The 19,671-nt window shown below is 41.5% G+C and overlaps 2 protein-coding genes across 2 annotated transcripts in view; one reads left to right on the top strand and one right to left on the bottom strand.

The window, feature by feature from the left end:
• Positions 1–11,549, top strand: part of vsig8a (V-set and immunoglobulin domain containing 8a) — a 60,505-nt gene extending 48,956 nt beyond the window's left edge. Inside the window, exons 5-8 of the mRNA XM_084324493.1 lie at positions 5,428–5,580; positions 6,048–6,170; positions 7,752–7,893; positions 10,627–11,549. Of these exons, the coding sequence (XP_084180619.1) occupies positions 5,428–5,580; positions 6,048–6,170; positions 7,752–7,893; positions 10,627–10,828 (620 nt within the window). The 3' untranslated portion in view covers positions 10,829–11,549. The remainder of the gene's footprint in view (positions 1–5,427; positions 5,581–6,047; positions 6,171–7,751; positions 7,894–10,626) is intronic.
• A 1,873-nt stretch (positions 11,550–13,422) lies between these two features.
• The window catches only part of vav2 (vav 2 guanine nucleotide exchange factor), a gene marked incomplete at its 5' end in the record, with an annotated part of 212,203 nt that continues 205,954 nt past the window's right edge, over positions 13,423–19,671 (bottom strand). Inside the window, 2 exon segments of the mRNA XM_084324887.1 lie at positions 13,423–16,018; positions 18,420–18,574. Of these exon segments, the coding sequence (XP_084181013.1) occupies positions 15,971–16,018; positions 18,420–18,574 (203 nt within the window). The 3' untranslated portion in view covers positions 13,423–15,970.

Here is a 19,671-nt window from a genome sequence, read left to right as displayed (position 1 = left end):
TAGAACTTTCTTTTAGTCCAGTTCTTTACCCTCCAACAGAGTGACAGACGCAAAAGCCTCCCCACGAAGCACGTGCGGTGTAGTAGGGCCTACTTGGCCCAGAATAGGCATTGAGATATCGTGTAGATTAATAGTTGAATGGTCATAGTTTGGCACCATACCGTCGAGTTGGACGTATTCTATTAAGCTAATAATAGTCTATTTATGTATGGTGCATCGTTCGGTTCGAGTTCTACAGTTATCAGTACCCCCATCGTTCCTGACGTTATCTGGACGCTTATCCAGGCTGGTCAGACCCCTAGTGGTGATTGCATCCGAGGAGCTCCGGGTCAAGAGCGACTGGACCTGTATATTGGATTACTCTACCCGACGACGGCGAGCCTTCCACGGCTCTTGGATTATGCTTTGTGTGCTTTGATTATTCCATGGATAAAGGCCAACACTGTCGAGTGTTGGAATTACCCCCCGGAGAGGACTACAGGTGAGGCGGCGCTCTACACGTGAGGTCGCACCACGTCTCTCCGTTGTGGACCGGCAGATACCGTTCCACAGAGGGTCCAGCTGTGTTCGTCTACGGCCCGAGGTTCTGTGGGCACTGGGTCTAAGACTTTGGATTCTCCCAAGACACCGTCGGCCAGATGGGATACCGCCAGCGACTTCTCTAACCCCCCCCCCTCCTACTGTCTTACAACCAGCGGGACCCCCCCCCCCCTTAGTGTATCCAGCTATAATTATTTAAGTACTATCGCTATCGTTTCCTAAATATTCCAGGTTGTATACTTACTCCCTGCGCAACCAGAGATTGGACATTCAATGTTGATTTACCTACGAATACTCATTTGCCATAAAAGTGCATACTTAACATTTCAAATCATAAATGTAATTAAGTGAATGTTGTATACACCCTTTGCTGTATTAAATATTCGATTTGGTCCATTTGTGTTGGTTCGTTTCATCAGGTGGGAAAGTGTTCATCATACTTATATCTTGTACTGGGTGGCCAGAAGTTAAAGTACATGAGGTAGTGGTATTAAATATCATATCTAACAATACAGTCAGGGAATTGTACCCCTCAGCTACAATAATGATAATAATGATAATAATAATAATAATAATAATAATAATAATAATAATAATAATAATAATAATAATAATAATAATAATAATAATAATAATAATAATAATAATAATAATAATAATAATAATAATAATAATAATAATAATAATAATAATTAATAATAATTAATAATAATAATAATAATAATAATAATAATATACATGTATAGAGTATACAGAGTTTGGTACAACAGGAAAATCCCAAACGCATACAGTAAGGCAAAGGTTTCATTTTCATTTAGTTTGAACAGACAGTACGTTATACTTAGTTTCACCTAGTGTCATATATTCCCCCCTGAGATAGCTAGTACAGCCTGGGTCCTGTAGTGTATCAAGCAGTAAACACAACACTGAATATACACAGTGGTTTTGGCCTTGTCTGCTTTGGTATCTAGAGGCTTAAAAGCAGCAGGGATAGTTGTTGTCCCGTTGTCTTCTGCCTGGCTCCAGGGATTGACACAACAGGATGCTAACATCTGGTCAGAACAAAACGCTGCGTCTCTTACCTAATGTACTAGCCTTCTCCCCCTGGTGCTACCTGACCATGACGCATATTCCGTCAAATCCTTGCCAAAAAGGTTGGTAATAAATAAATGTTCTGTTATTCTTCTTGCTGATAATAATAATAATAATTTCTTAGATTTATATAGTGCCTTTCATGGAACCCAAGGCGCTTAACAGAGGAGGGGGACAAACTAAGCGGAAGGAAAATCAGAGGGACAATTGGGTAAAGGAGGGAAGTCAGGCAGAGTCATTAATACATTTGAGGTGAGATTTGAGTAGTGATTTTTGAAGGAGTCCAGGGATGTTGCGTTGCAGATGTCTGGAGGGAGGGAGTTCCAGAGGGTGCAGGGTGCGGCAACACTGAAGGCTTCTACAAGGCCATCTGCATGTTCTTGGTATCTAGGCATCATACCCACGGGGAGATGTTTTGAGTAGGGGGTGCTGTGCCGACCGCAGGGAAAAACTGTTGTATCTTGCTGCGTTGTATCTAGGGCTGTCCCCGACTAAGGATTTGGATAGTCAACTATGATTGGCCGAAATTTGCTGATAGTCGAGTATCAGTCGACTATGAAATTTCTTTTATTTCTTTTTTTAATAAGTTTGATATATTTTTTTTATTTTATTTTTTTTTGTATCATTCCATTTGGGCTGTGGGGGGTGCTTAATGTCTGAAGGAGTCAATGGAAGGCTTCTTGTCCTCTGCAAAAGCATGCAATTGGTCCACTGATGGATACATCTTGATATTTGTCTAGTCTAGTGTGTTCATTAGATGGGTGAAATCCTCTTTCAGTGCCTCTGTGCCTGTTTTCTTAGGCAGTTAGCCTCTGGTATCATTAGCCATGCTTCTAGGCCTCTTTTCTTTTGGAAAGAATGATAATAAAAAAATAATTTTTTATTCGACTAAGAGGTTGGCAGTCGACTACGGCTCCTTTCGATCAATTAGTCGACTATTCGACTAATAGGGGTCAGCCCTAGTTGTATCACGTGGTGGCACTGTATAGAGGCTGTATACACTAGTATAAATGCGACCTTCAGCACCATGGACAGCGACGCTGTCACAAAACACGGACCATACACGTTTTATACACTACACCAAACTGTAGAATAACTACTTTCCAAATAATGGATTGTCCAAACGTCGGGTTATAATACGAAAGTGTCCTTTATATAGACGTTTACTGGTGCACGTTACATTACATTTCTCTACCTCACTGGCGCTCTGTGATCTAGTCGATTAATTACTAGTATCACTCACCCTCTGCGCTGCTGCCGTCAGTTCAACATAATGACACGCTCCTTATACATCTCCGCAGCTTCAATCTCAGCATCCAAATCATCAGTCAGAGTTAGCTGTTCTATTTCACGGTCAGGTTCCAACAAACTGTCTTCTTTAACTCCCAGTACATCCAATAAAGTGCTCAACATTCAGAGTTTCCTTGTCAATTTCAATGTCCATCTGATTAAAAACTTGTGTAGTAACACCTCTGATTGCGCCCCGCTTTCGTCTCATTCTTTCAATTTCAGTCCGACGTTCGTCTTCACCCATTCTAGAGCTATGCAAAACGCTCATATCTCCCGGGTTTCGGCATCAAACTACTATTATAATAATGTGACAGATTTATTTTGCATCAATATCCGTTCGTGCCGCGAGGGGTGCTGCACCTCTAGGTGGGGGGCCGCTCCCTCAGCACCCCTACTTCCTGCGGCTATGTATCTAGGGACATCTATGGATCTCAGGGAATGTATTCCCAGTGTCAGAAATATTGTGTCTGTTAATATCCTTGAGTAAATTGTAATGAACCAAAGGAGAATTTCATCTTTGACGGTGAATAACACCATGCTAACATTGACCAGACGTGAAAGATTGCACCTTCTTGAGATCAAGTACAAAAAAGCTAAGCAAATTAATAAAGGGCAGATGATTTACAGGGGTTTTTGTAGATACAGTACTGAATTTTGCCATCCGGACACATGCAATTTGAAATATGAATATAGAATATAGAATATCAGGCCTTTAAATGACCTTATTATGGCCAAATCATACATCGGGCCAAATCTCCTCTTTCCAATGGCAGAATTCAATCTGGTTTTAGTACCACCAGGCGCCCCTAACAGGGCAGCAAAGACCGTGAATGAAATCTACTGTAAGTACAGTAACTTCTTTTATAATGCTCTGCCATTTTTCATCAGATTGAGGGGTGTTTTTTTTTCTAGACATTCACAGAAAGGTAAAGAAACAAACTACGTTCTATTTTATGGCAATAACGTTCAGGTTTGTTCGACCTGTGAGACATAATTGCGAAAATAGCTAAACGTTTTTTCACGCCAGACGGCAACATTTTTTAGAGGGGCTGGTGTGAGCTGGGTAGTGTAGTTTTATGAAATTCAAAAGCCCTGGGTCCCTTCTTTCATAGGACTACAAACACTTAAATAATAACACTTAAAATGATTGGTAAACAAACATAGTGCTGAAAAAAGAAAAAAGATACGTTGACTGCTGTTTTGATAGGGTTAGGGTCTTTACTCTTGGCTACATTTGAAAAAGAAACACAACATTAATTAATACGGACTGTATTGATCTATTCATGACGAGCGACAGCAGGGTCCCCCCTTACAGTTAAAAGTCCACTTGCTGTCACGGATTACATAACGCTAACGATTCTAAAATGATGCGCGACTCGTTTAGAATCAATTTGTTGGAAACAGATCGTTGCCACGGCTGCTATCTTTATTCATCTTTATCGACCTCTCTGACCCTCCTGACCAGGGTCGCACTCGCAGATGTTTATTATGATCATTTAGTACCATTTTGTGGTGACAAATGCCCATTGCACTAGGATCAGAATAACTCAATAATAACTAGACATGTTCTTCGTATGACTGCAGTCACTGCACCTACCGTATACCGTGATGTCGCGGGATGATGAATACACGTACTGTTACACCCCTAATGGTATAGTAGTAGCACACTGCGCCAGAGTGTTTAGTAATTCAGAGTCGGACAGCAGTCCATGCCCACGGTTGTGGAACCTGATGTTCTACTGGCACGAAGACAACCACTCACTTTTACCAGAAATCGTGTTGAATTTTAAACCTCACATTTCACCTCAAAATGCAGTAAAATATCATTTTACTCAACATAAAGTCACAAGTAGTTTAAATGTTGCCGCCGTCTTTAAAGTTACACATGTCCCCATTCAAAACCCCTGCAGCGCTCCTCCACCTCTTGACTAAATGGGGGACCCCGATGTTGTAAACAAGATGAAATTATTTTTCTGGTCTGCATCCTCTTAGCAGTTTGTTTTGTATTGAGTCGTACTGTATTGTACCCATTCAGCAATCTGTTAATAAAGTTTTCAATCCTCCAATGTACAGTCCCCCCCCCCCCCCCCCCCCCCCCCCCCCCCCCCCCCCACCTACCCTCCAATGTACAGTTTCTACATTCTGCCAAATGTATATACTCTCTTTTCTGGACTCTTTTGGTATCACAATTTCACAAACAGTACTGTATTTGCAAATCTGGTATGTCATAAATGTATAGATGTAGCAGTACTGTCTATCTGTATGTCATATGTTATGATGAATTGAAAATGGGGGACCCTGATGTAAACAAGACGAAAGTCTTTCTCTGGTCTGCATCCCCTTAACAATTGTATGTATTGAGCTGTGCTGTACTGTACCCATTCTGCAATCTGTTAATAAAGTTTTCAATCAATCAATCAATGTCTGACTGTACTCTATCAAAATAAACAAATATACAAATAAGAAAGGAAGAATGTAAAAGGATACATGTCTGTGTTGTTGTAGTGAAGCCGTCGGTGCCTACGTGCTGGAAGGAGGGAGGAGACCTGGTGGGCGAGCCCATCTCCCTGCACTGCAAGTCTGCCAAGGGCTCCACTCCCTTAAACTATGTGTGGAAGAGAGAGCGGGAAGGCGCCATCCCTCCCATAGCCTCACAGAGTAAGTCTTCCCTCTGCTGCTAGCATAGTGTAACTACACATCAAATATAACTGTGTGTAAATGGTTAAATGGACTGCATTTATAGTGCACTTTTATCCAAAGCGCTTTAGAACGTATGCCTCACATTCACCCACTCACTCACACACCGACGAGAGAGGCAACCATGCAAGGTGCCGACCTGCTCATCGGGTTCATTTAAGTGTCTCGCTCAAGGACACTTCAACGTGCTGCTGGGAGGAGCTGGAATACCTCCTGAGCCACTGTCACCCTGCGCGTGTGCGTGTGTGTGTGTGTGTGTTTGTGTGGAGTATGTAATGATGGTTGCACAAAACAAATCTGAATAAACACATGTTTAGGTCTGAATCTTCTCCATGATTCCAATGGTTATGTGAGTAGCCGGAAAATAACCATCATTTGATGTCACCTTTGTATGTGTGTGTGTGTGTGTGTGTGTGTGTGTTCCACAGATGATGTGACTGGGGAGCTGACGATCAGGAACCACTCAGAGAGCTTCGTGGGGATGTACCTGTGCGAGGCGACGAACGCTGTGGGAGCAGCGCAGTGCAGGATCCGTCTGAGAGCAAGCAGACGTGAGTACACACCACACACACACACACACACACACACGTGAGTATACACCACTCACACTGCCCTAGACAGACGGGGGTGGAAACTTTTCATCAATGGCCTATGTTCCGAAAGGAATAAAAGGCCTAAGTAAGTAAGTACACTGCCCTAGACACACACACACACACACACACACACACACACACACACACACACACACACACACACACACACACACACACATACACAAGTATAAACCACCCACACTGCCCTAGACACACACGCACGCACGCACACACACACCTACACACCTACACACACACACACACACACACACACACACACACACACACACACACACACACACACACACACACACACACACACACACACACACACACACACACACACACACTTCCTTTTCATTGCAGCCTGTCAAACTGTCCTCTTCTCACGGCCACCCTGCTGCAAATCAAAATCAAATCAAATCAAATTTATTTGTAAGGCCCGACAACACACGTTAATGTCCCCATGGGCCGTACATGTCTTCTTTAAACAAGTCAAGAAGAAAACATAGCAATAAGTCAAGAACAGAACAAGAATACCATAAGGTCCAACAAATTTAAAATAAATGCAAATAAATGAAAGAATGCAAGCACTCCCAGACATACCCCATGCGAAGGTAAGGAAAAACTCACTAAAACCTATAACAATAGGGAAAAATGCTCCACAGGCAGTGTGGAGGAGAGAAACCTTAGAAGGGCCATTCAAGGGGGGATCTCCCTTCTTAGATGTCGGTGATAGTAGTGTTGCAGACTGACAGTTGGTAAGCAATAGCAACTGAACATTTTGAAAGATTAAAGATAGAGCTGATAGCGATAGCAACTGAACATTTTGAAAGATTAAAGATAGAGCTGATAGCGATAGCAACTGAACATTTTGAAAGATTAAAGATAGAGCTGATAGCGAATCTATTTGAGGCACAGGGGCGGCGTGTATACAGACGAGGGTTCTGCAGTTCCACACTGGGTTTCCTTTAAAATAATCTACGCATCTTTAGTTCAAGTTCAAGTTTCTTTATTAGTTGAACTTGTCATACAGAATACAGAATACTTTGCATGAAATGTTTCTTTCTGTGTTGCTCCTGAGAGTGTGCGAGATAATAACAAGAGAGTATAAAATAAGTATAATAAGTATAAAATAGAAAGTCAAGAAGTCAAGTACGTAAACAAGTGTAAACAACAAAATTGTTCAGTGTATCTATATACAGTATGTACAGCTGGTACAAAAATGGCGAGGTATAGCTTAGCTTGTGGTGCCACCTTGTAGTGGTGAGGTGCAATAAGGAGGTGCAATAAGGAATGAGAATGATGTGCAATTTCCCTACCAATAATATAAATATAAATATAAAGTGTAACGTGTGTCTAAAGTGGTAAAGTGGGTGCTACAGTGTGTTGTTTATTTAAGTGAGTGTATGTGCGCTGTGGTTGTGTTGATGGTTTGCTTATTGTTCATTGTTCATTGAGCATTGTTGCACAAAAGGACAAACGATGCCAAGGTGCATTGTGAGGTAATCCTTGTTATTAATGCTCCCTCTCTCCCAGCCCCCAACAGAGCAGGGGTGATAGCTGGCACCGTGGTGGGCTCCCTGCTCCTAATCATCCTCCTCCTGATTTTCATCGGGCTCCTCGTCTGCAAGCTCAGTGCCAGGCCCTGCTATGAGAAGGAGATGTCTAATGAGATCAGGTAACAGCAGGCAACGTTGTCACAATAGGCTAGAATTGCATTAAAAGAACTGGTTGACTTTTTTCTTCTTTTATTTTTTAACACAGGCCCTACTTAAAATGTGTCTGGCATGATGTTGGCAAACCTTAATTTCACTGATCACTGAGCACTGAGCGCTGTGCTGCATCCTCTCAGGCTCCAATACAATCCAGTGCAGCAAGTGTTTTAAGTCTTCAAAAGCCTCGATTACATGTCCTATCTCAAAATAGGAAGCTCACAGTGTAATCAGATGTACCTTCTTATGTTCTACCGAGGAAATGGTTGCAAGCCGTACATTGTAGCGACGGCACACAATGTTTAAAAAACAAAACATCTTTAATTATGTCTGCCCCCACGTTTGTCATCAACAATAAGTCCATCTATCCTACAATCCTACAAGATTAGCGCAATTGCTACCAAATTACAGCTAAGGCTAGTTCGTGTTAATCAAAGATGGTGATGCAAAATGAAGAATCCATAAAACCCATCGGAAAACCCCCTTTATGACATTTCTGAGACATTACACACACCTGCATTCAGATACAAAAAGCCTCATCGACTATAGATTTCACTCTCTCACTCATTACCCAGTCTACACCTTGTGATGGTTCATGGCACTTTTGTGTAAGACTAGTTCAAGTCAAGTCAAGTCAAGTCAAGAGTTTTATTTGTCACGGCATACAAGCATACAGTGAAATGCGGCTGGTCATGCCCGCAGCGATTGTGCAATAATACAGGTAATAAGAATAAGACATTTGTGCAATAATACAAGTAATAAGAATAAGACATAACAGGTATAATGTACATAAAGTTTACAAAAAGCATGGTAAGACATGCTAAGGTCCTGCGATAGTGCAATACAATGTTAGCTACGGATGAGGCACTGGGTCTTATGTACACTACTATACAATACTATACTATACAATCTACAGTTATACTATATATCCTTATGCTATCTTGCTATATCCATCTATTTACTATACAAGAACCACTCCCGTTCTTTTATTATTTTATTTTTTTTGTGACCTTTTCATTGTGTAAAGTGACCGTTGAGTGTGAGCGTGTGCAGCATGTGTGTGTTCATGCTAAAGTGACTGTTAGTGTGTGAGCGTATACAGTATGTGTGTTGTGTGTGTGTGTTCATGTGTGCTTGTGTGTGGAGAGTTCAGTGTTCAAGACTCTGATCGCCTGGGGGAAGAAGCTGAGCCGAAGTCTCTCTGTCCTAGTTGCTGGTGTGCGCAGGCGTTTGCCTGACCGCAGCAGCTTGAACAGGCTGTTGTTGGGGTGGTGAGGGTCTTTCATTATTCTGCAGGCTCTGGATTTGCACCTCTTGTTATATAAGACCTGCAGGGGTGGTAGTGCAATACCCGTAGTACGCTCAGCTGAGCGCACCACTCTGTAGGGCCTTCTTGTCCTGTGCCTTGCTGTTTCCATACCAGGCAGTGATGATTCCAGTCAAGATGCTCTCTACAGCTCCGGAGTAGAAGGACTGGAGTATCTTCCCCGATACTCTGAACTTCCTTAACTTTTTCAGGTGGTAGAGGCGCTGCTTCGCCTTCTTTACGACTGAGTCTATGTGTGTTGTCCATGTCAGGTCTTCTGAGATGTGGACCCCCAGGTACTTAAAGCTGCTCACCCTGTCCACGGTAGCCCTGTTTATCCACAGTGGTGTGTGTCCCCCCTGCTGTCTACTCCTAAAATCCACGATCAGCTCCTTGGTTTTACCAATGTTCAGGAGCAGGCTGTTGTCCTGACACCACCGTGCCACTGCATCAACCTCCTTCCGGTAGGCCTTCTCGTCGTTGTCAGAGATCTGCCCCACCACCACTGTGTCGTCCGCAAACTTCACTATGGAGTTGGAGCTGAACTTGGCCACACAGTCATGTGTGTAGAGTGAATACAGCAGGGAGTTGAATCCAACCTGATGCTAGCCAATGATTCCACTCAGTTTCTGGGTACTGGCTCACAGTGAAGTGGCACCAAAGACTTTTGAAACATAGTAGTTGTTGCACACAGTCCTATGCAGGGAGTTGGGACGACGGTTCACGGTCAAACATCTATGTCCCAAGAGAAAGTAAACTAACCAGTGCTACTAAATAATCGTCCATCTTTTTCTTAGTCTACTTTACAAATACAAAGTGAAAACCAGTTGAAAATATTAAATCATTTCACTGTGCACACACACACATGTGCACACACTCATATGTAGCCATGTTTATCTACTCAAACACTATACATACTCATAATTCAGACAAACTTAATGGTTATTTATTTGTGATACTATTTATTCTTGCAATTGAAAGTTGCTGCCTTTTTTCCCCAAATTAATTTAGAAATACAAATTAATAACTTTGGTCAGAGTTTAGTAAATCTGTAGTTCATAAAGGCACTTGAGGCAGAGCTGTTTCAGGCAGGTGTAGAGGCAGCTCTGTGTAGGAGTGCAGTAGTCGCAAACAGTTGCCAAGGAAACGAGCATTGGTTTTGGATTGGATGAGACTTAGCTTAAAAAGCTGATGCGTTACCATGGTAAAGACATTCCAGCGGCAGCTGTGTTGACATGAAACGAGACGTTTCCATGCCAACTTAGGATTCTATGGTAGCCAACATTTAACAGCCAGACTGTGGCCTGTTTTCATGTTGTTGCACTGTGAATATTTAGTATTTTGAAAAATTGCCATTTATGTGATACACTTTTCATTCCACGTGTCGCTCCAGGGAGGACGTCCCTGCACCTGAGAGCCGACCTGCCAGTCGAGGCACCAGCCGCGGGGCAAGCCTGCATCCAGGGGTGGCGTACAGCCAAGTGGGCACCGCCGAGCAAAGTGGTTTTGACAGACAACTCACGCACACTCCTTCCACCGACAGCCCTAGCTGCACCGCTGTCAAATATGACACCAAGTATGGATATGCAGTTTGACAAGATGACCATGTCGCTCTGTAACAGTGTAAATACAGCCAGCGGCAGAAGCAAAAGTAATTTAACTTTCATTCGACAACATTCAAAACGGTGATTATTAAAGTGGATTGTTACCTTTGTTTTATTTGGCATGCATAAGATATGATGAGATAAGATAAGATATTCCTTTATTGATCCCCTTGGGGACATTCGTAACATGAAGTACTAGTTCATAGCCAATTGTCACTTTGGCACAGAAATATGGCACTGATTGGCCCATAGGGGGTGCGCTGTAATAAGCACTCAAAGCTCTGCCGCACCAAAGGTCCTAGAGATGAATCTTGGTATCTGGACATGACAAAGAAATGTGCCTCTAATGCTCATAATAAGGTCAGCCATCGTTTTGGCCACCATTTTGGATCGTTTGAAAAACCTTCAGAATTGGTGAAGCGTGAGTCCGATGGACATGCAGTTTGTTGATGGGTTCACTTGACATTCCTAACCTTCGTTTTTAAAGAAAAGCTCAATTTGAGTGAAAGTGAAAGTAAAATGCAGCAGGTGAAGGAAGACATGGGACAAGCAAAGATCAAATACTATCTAATGTAACACACCAGGATCTCCTGCATGGGAAGCAACGGTCAACCAAAGGGGACCACTTTGTTAAAATACTCCTATTTATTGAATTTGAGGCTATAGGCAGATTGAAAATGTATTTAAAAAAAGGTTTGCATCTCATATGAGTTAAATAAGTGAGTTGAATATTTGGAATTGTTCAAGGTTTGGAAAATTAATTAGTATGATCAAACTATAACACTACAATTATGTTACAAATATTCAAAAATAAATGACCTTCTCATTCATGATGGTAACTGGCTTCTGACTGGCTTCTAGCTTAATATGATGTCCATACAGGGAGTTACCTGTATGTGGCTTCTGAGGTGGTAATCTATTCATATTGCATAGATTGTATGTATTGAGCTGTACTGTACTGTACCCATTCTGCAATCTGTTAATAAACTTTTCAATCAATCAATCAATCAATCAATCAATACAGTGCATACAGTACCACTTGGATCACTGTCATCCAAAGTGCCCTACAGTACAGAGTGCATACATTATGACTAGGGCTGTCAGTTTATCGCGTTAATTTGATTAATTAATTACACAGCAATTTATCGCGTTATGAAAATTAACTCAAACTTTTTCTTATATATATATATATTTTTTTAAATTACTTTTTTTTATCTCATTCATTCCATAAGAACGTAGAATAAACATTTACAAACTTTTTTTTTTTTTAAATGGTCCATTTGCATGTTCTTGGTATCTGATATAGGGACATCTATGGATCTCAGGGAATGTATTCCCAGTATCAGAACATGTCTGTTACTACTAGGCTTGAGTAAATTGTAATGAACCAAATGAGAATATCAATTAAATTCTTTTTTTTATAATTTTTTTTGACTGAATAACACCATGCTAAAATTGACCAGACCTGAAAAATCTAAGCAAATGAATAAAGGGAAGATGATTAAAACAGAAGGTTTTGTAGATACAGTACTGAATTCTGCCATCCGGACACATGCAATTTGGAATATGATTATAGAATATAAAATATCAGGCCTAAAATGGTTATGATTAAAATGCGATTAATTAATTACAAATCCTGTAATTAATTAGATTACATTTTTTTAATCGCCTGACGGCACTAATTATGACAGACAGATCCAGTGGGAATCAAACCCCCGACACCCATTGAGCTACAGAGGACCACCCCGACTATACCAGTCTTCAAATCCATTAAAATGTTCAAACATTATATATATTTCACGTGAATATTTCAGAAGGTCTTGCACCGAAAGCTCAGCAAATAAATGTGCAGTGTTCGCAGAGCGGTCTTGCATAGAGCCTTTGCTACTGCCATTTGTTGAAATCAAAACACTAAAACTCAAGCCATGATAATAAGAATGACCAATCTCAAATTTAGACAAAAAGAGAAATATTTATTTCATGATAGACCTCAATTTGGAAATACTCCACCATTCAAAAAAAATTTACACAATTAAGTTTTCTTTTTTCTCTCTCTCTCTCTGAGGATGTACGGACAGGAGGTGAAATATCTATCGCCACATGCAATGGGTTTTATCCACTACATACACAGAGACTTAGTCCCCCCTAGGCCGACATCTAGGCCTACTGTATGTCCATGTCTCCATACCATTTCCTCCATTATACACTGGTACTGTACTGTAGGTGTATTTTTTGGGGGGTGGGGGGTTGGGCCTTTGGAATACACACGGTTAGACAGTCCAAGGTTAGAGGCTAAACATATTTTCTTTTCTACAACTTGTTGTAGGTAAGAGCGTACAGGTATGCATATCTCCTGCTAAGTATCTTATGGAGGTATGGTAAGGTGTGTTGGAATATTTTTTTTTCCCCCCACATAATTTTTTTTCCCTTCCTTCTTTTGGCCAACCTGGAACAGTAGGAACTCATGCAGACCATTTTGAAACCATACCTTAAGTTTTGACAGCGTTACTGTTTCCATCTATTACCGTTATACATTCAGGGCTGGAGACATGATCAAAAAGCAGTTCCAAAACGTTCAAAACTACTCTCTTTACACTCGTTTTATTTTGTTGACGCTTATATTTTGCATTACCAATATGTATTTTCACACTTTCAGCTGCCTCTAATCTGTCTGCATTTGTGCTCGTTCCAAGTTACAGGGGACAAAGTAGAAAATGTTGCTTGGTTTATTGAAGCAGCTGCACTGAGCAGGTGGGTCACTGAAACACCACTTGTAAAGGTTATGGCAGTGGAATACATTTAGAAAGTTTAATGTCCAAAAGATAATCTGAACAAAACCCCTTAAAGATCCCCTCCACTCCACAAGGTCTGCATGCCTTTGACTATACAGTATTACAGGTTGATATCTGTGCAGAACTTGTCACCGGAGCGCCTTTTTCCAGAGCTTCTCTGAGCTACCCTGAAATCTGAGTTTCATGTGTGATGTCACCAATAGCCTATAGGTCGAACCTCTCATGGTCCAATTTGGGGCAACTTCACACCTTTCTTCAGCAGCGTACGCAGAAAGCCGAGTAGGCACTGACACAGTCTTGAAAGAATACTGTATAAGCTGCCGACTTGGAATGCCTGGTAAATATTAAGCCGTTTTCAGTAGTTTATTGAACAATTTGAAAAATCATATTTATACAAATTGTTATTCAATATAAAAAAAAATTAAAGGTTTTAAAATACATCTGGAGGGGATCTTTAAACAGGCGATTTAGACGGGTCAAGATACAACAGAATAGCGATCTATCTTCTTTCTCTGACGCTACATGAACCAGCGCGGCCCTCGCGTACGCCGTCTCCTCGGGATGTGAAAGCAAAGTGATAACGCGAGAGAGGAGTACACAGTCTGTCTGTACGCTACGCTGAACTGTGAGGGGACTGAACAGTTGTGACAAGATCGGACGGCACTTGGAAATACTGATAATACTTGGTAAACACTGAGCAGTGGGGGAAACCCTCGACAATCACACAATTACTAAGGGCCCGTTCTGCACACTTGAATGCCGTTCAGCACACAGACAATGTCCCTTCATATTGGAAAAAAACGTGACACTGCGGTACGCTGTTTAAGTACAATGTAATCACCGTGTAGATTATCTCCAGTCTGCACAGCCAAATATATCTTCAGACAAAATGATTAACGACACGTCATAAACATCCCACCACCCGATGATCTGTAAATAAGGCATGGTAAAAAAAAATAACAAAGTTTTAAATACATAATAACAAAGGTCCATGCAGACATTAAAAACACGGTTGAATTTGGTTTCAAATAATTAAGGTGTTGGTCCAGTTTTCTGAAATAAAAAGAAATTGTGATTCTGTGCAAAATAAAACAATAAGATACATGTTGTACACCAAGAGATGGGGCGACTGGAGTGGTTCTGGGTTGGTCGGGAATAGTTCTGGGGGTGGTTCTGGAGTAGTTCGGGGGGTGGCGTGATGTTTCCCTTTTTGCATTCTGTTGATTCCGAGTGTCCAAAGACATAAAAGAGCCAACTAGAGAGACCCATGTGTTTGTACTGTTTTGTGTGAAAATTATTTGGCAGCAACCCCCCACCCCCCTCCCAATGTTTTTTTCCATGTCCAAAAGTCTGGGAGTCCATTCTGTCTCGGAGACTAGCTAAACTGGTTCGCCGTGCTGTTCTCATTGGGTTTTTAGACTGGGAGCTGATCCCCATATATGATATCCAAGAAGTGGCCTTCCCCTTCTCTGGCTGTTATACAGTAGAGTCGTTGCGGTGAGGAGGGACCGGTACTCAGGGATGGCAATGTTCTTGACTGGCTGATATCGTAAGTTCTGTGAGCAATGACCATACTTCAAAGGCACCATACTGTACAATGGTCATGATGTGTGTGTGTGTGGGGGGGGGGGTGCACTTGTTTGTGTTGGGTTACACGTGTGTGTGTGTACACACAAGAACACAAACCAATCGAAAGAGTCTTTTCCCTCCACCTTTGTCAGCCTACAAGGCATCATCACCATGACAACATAAGGCAAAATCTCCCAGCATTAAAAAAAAAACAAAAAAAAACACAGAATCTGTGTATTCTTTTCTTTTTCTTTTTTCTTCATCTCTGATTCGTTGCTGTTACTAATATCAACATCAGCACAATAATCATTAGTATCTCTATTAAATAAATTATCTATACTGTACATTTATTAACCCTCCCTCCCATAGACCTGCAACAAAGGGGGAGCCATATATCAATGTAAAACTCTAGAGCCTGCAGTCCGTTTCTGAGTCAGGGTTCTCTAGAAGCATTCTCTGATCAACAAAGCCTCCACATAGAAGAGGCCGACAGAAATCCAGTTTTCTTTCCACACAAGAATCAAAGTTGGACATCCTACAAAAAAAGATAAAAATAAAAAATACAAACAAAAGCAAAGCTGATGCATACTCGAAGAAAGAGAGCCGGAGTAGAAACGTTCACTGCAACAAAAAAAAAAAAAGAGTATCCAGCAAAATGTATTTTTTTTCCTCCACATTTTTTTCCTTTCCTTTCCCTTTCCTCGTGTTGTTTCTCTGGAAACCAAGAGGTGAGGTGGGTTGTGATTTGACGGGAGGTGGTGAAAACAGAGTCTCACTGCGCCCCTTCTTCATCTACGTAGGTCGAGGGAAACCATCCGATCTGAAAGGTCAGGTAGGAAAGTGACATTCAGTAGAGGCCTACCCTTGTAGTAGTAGTAGTAGTAGTAGTAGTAGTAGTTTATTCAGTCATCACACAATACAATATACACAATCATTTAACAATCTTTGATTCAGGCAGTGGCTGAAAAGGTACAGACTGAAGCATAATGCTTATATATGCCTGTCCTATATTTTTTACAAAATTAAGACTCTGTATTCTTTGAATTTTTTTAATTATCTTTTTCCCCCTTCTTTTTTCGTTTTTCTCCCATCCCAATGTTAGTCGTTATGCCAATTCCCAATCCCCTTCCTGGTCGTTGCGCACTCTACCCCCTACCGTCGGTGTGGGAGGGCGGAGACTATCACATGCTTCCTCCGACACATGTGTACCCAGCCCACCCACCGCTTCTTTTCACCTGGCAGCGCGGACTCTCACTGGGAGAGTAACGTGTGGAAGGTCACACTACCTCTCCCAGATCCTTCCCTTGCTGTGCAGGCGTCCCGACCGAACTGTAGGAGTCTGTTTACTGTTGTTTACAATGACCAGGACCCACCCTCGCCGGCTTCCCACCCGCTAACACTGCCAATTGTGTTAGTATGGACAGTCGGCCAAGCCGGAGGCACCACAGCCGGATTCGATCCCACTGGCTCTGTGGTGGTAGACAGACGCTTAGTCCGCTGCGCTACCCGGCCGCCCCAAGACTCAGTATTCTAAGTAAAACAGTATTCTAAAAGAAAATAACAAAAAAGGTATTCACATTTGTAATCTTCAAAAATAGCTATACAAACCATTTTCTTAAAAACCAAAAGCGAATTACTCATTCTTAAATGTATATCAGCATTGTTCCACAAGTTAACCCCAACAATAGAAATACACCTCCTTTTAATCCCTTTCTTAGCTTTTTGAACAGTGGTTCTGTCAGGAATTGCTTGCATCATACAATAGGTTTAACTATTTATTACATGTAAATAAACTGTATTTATTTGGCGGGATAGTTCTACTCAAGGGGCGTCGTCACCAGAGTTTGAACTTTTTCTTAAAAAACAGCCTCTGAATGCTGAATGAAAGAATTAATCGTTTTATTTTAAACAATATAAAATAATCAAAAGATAACAACAAAAGATGAAATACCAAAAGAGAAAAATTACTTTTATATACGAATTGCTGTGGTGCACTCTGGACTGCAGCCCATGTGTGAAGAAAGAGTACTATATAGATAGTTATTCATATTTATTATTGTGTATTGAAATGTTTGTAAAAGTCTCGACGACATTTAAAATGAGGGTGACCTCAATTGTAATCTTGAGAATAAATAAAGGTTGATGAACTTGTCCGAAAAGGAATAGGAAGAAGTGAGATGCTTATCGGGTCGTACCCCTTATTACAATAAATCGTTTTTTTTATATAACAATCCACCTCATCATTAGTCCTGCGATCCATAACCAAGTACACCTTCAAACAAAATCTTCAAATGTCTTCCAACCAAATCATCTACACACAAAATCACTTGACGATCCATCAATCGATCCGGTCAATTATACAATCATTACTGTTGACGAATAATAAGTTATTATACAATCACTGTTCATCCCGTATATATCATCTCCCATGTGTTCGTTCTAACAGGGGAATTGAGACGAGTTTTCAATGAGAATTTGCAAGTTAGGCCATTCTTTTTATTATTGTTATTTGTGAACATGAACAAGTATCTTCAGAAAGTGAGAAAAGTACTGCAAGTAAATTATTTAAAACAAAAGCTCATTTAAAGCTCGGCACTAAGACTTTTTCAAAATGTTTCCATGGTCAAGGTCAGTCAGCAGTAGGTGACACAGATGTCATGGAACGCTGGGACCCAGAGGAATCAATATTTTATGTCTATTAATATGCAATAGACATGTTTCGAATCTTGCCTATTCAAATTATTACAATTCTGTGTATAGAGGTTTGGGACATGATAGCCATTGCCATGCTCAATTATATCTCATAAGCAGTGGCAGAAAGTAACAAAGTATTTTAACTCAAGTACTGTACTTTACTTGAGTATTTTCATTTAGTCTATTTCATATTCATTGTGAAGAACGAATAATGCTCACATTTGCCCACATTTGCTCCGTCATGTCTGGCGAATTCCTCGCTCAACTTGAAACAGCTGGAGTGAAGAGTGCTCGTGCCGCCCAGAGCAAAGCTGCGTCTGTTCGCCTCTGTTCACGTCCAACGACTTTAATACGTTCACGTCGCCTCAGAATTTAGTGTTGCGTTCCATTTGAACCTACCGTTAGTGTGTCCTGCCAGAACTCGCTCCACCCATTTCTGTCACAGAGCTACAGTATATCAATTTAACATTCGGATTAAACGGTCAACAACAAACACTTGTATCCGTCCATTCCAAGGTTCTACCTACCCTCCCGTTGGCCTCTCCCTTCCACCAGCCCTGGTCTCCTCCGATCTTGCTGTAGATCTTAACGATGTCCCCTTCTCGGAGCGAGAGCTCCCTCATGTCCCGCGCCGCAAAATTGTACCTGGCCACCGCTGAGCTGACCACCCGTGGAGTGAACACTGTGGACACAGACGGCGTCACAAGCTCAGTATAGAAAGACACAGGGTGAGGGTGTTCACCGTGGTCAAATGTACCAACCTTGGTTAGTTGATATGATCTTACATGAAGGTGATGATACACGGAGCATGGGTGGGGGAGGGGGATCACATGATGGTTTGACGGTGGGAGAGGAAACTTGTGTTCTATTTCTTGATTTAAAAGGATGCTTTGAGATATTTGAATTGCGGTTCATTATTCTTCTCCACCAGATACGCTACTTATTGTCACAAATCGTCGGTTTACTTAGAATGGCTTGTTTGCAATATTAGCAGCACGGTACCTCACTGAAAACATGGCCACACAGCTAGCCACAAGCTTACCAGTTAGCAGTGTCATTATGGTTGCCAAGGAATGCTAACAATGCTAACTTTTAGTTCTTATGGAATGTAGTAGTAGATAGGGAAAGTATCTAGTGGAGAACAAATTATCGAACTAAAATGCTACATCTCAAAGTTTCCCTTTACTGATGAGATGTTATCGTTGTATATTACATGGTAGGGATTTGAAATGTCCTCGCTAATGAATTGAACAGGAGATGAGAAGTTAACGTGAGGAAATGAAAAATTCTTCCACAAGAGTAGAATTTAATTAGAACAGGAGCGCGGTGGCTGAAGACGTCGCAGAGGAGGTGCAGTGAGCATAAATAGAAAGACGATGAAGATTAAAGAAGCTCGGTGGAGGAAGACAATTAGAGAGGTAGAGAGAAAGAGGGTGATGGAGAGAGAGAGAGCGGGAGAGGGAGAGAGTACCTGACCAGAAGGGAGCTGGACTCTGAGAGGAGGAGAAGTTGAGACCCTGAGGACTGAGGAAAGAGAAGTTGTAGGAAGCGCAGGTGGCTGCTAAGACGAGAGGAGACAGAAGAGAAACGGAGGAGGAGAAAGGAGAAGAGAGAAACAGGATAAGAAGAAAGCAACAGAAGAGAAGAGAGAAAAAGGAGAGGAGAGGAGAGAAACAGATGAGGGGAGAGAAGAGAAACAGAGGAGAAGAAAAGAGAAACAGAAGAGGAAAGAAGAGAAACAGGAGAAGAGGAGAAACAGATGAGAAGAGGAGAAACAGA

Source organism: Notolepis coatsorum (genome assembly GCF_963971535.1).
Source record: "Notolepis coatsorum genome assembly, chromosome: 11".
Lineage (NCBI taxonomy): Eukaryota > Metazoa > Chordata > Actinopteri > Aulopiformes > Paralepididae > Notolepis > Notolepis coatsorum.
Note: the sequence above shows the minus strand (reverse complement) of the source record. Positions and strands in the feature narration are given on the sequence as shown.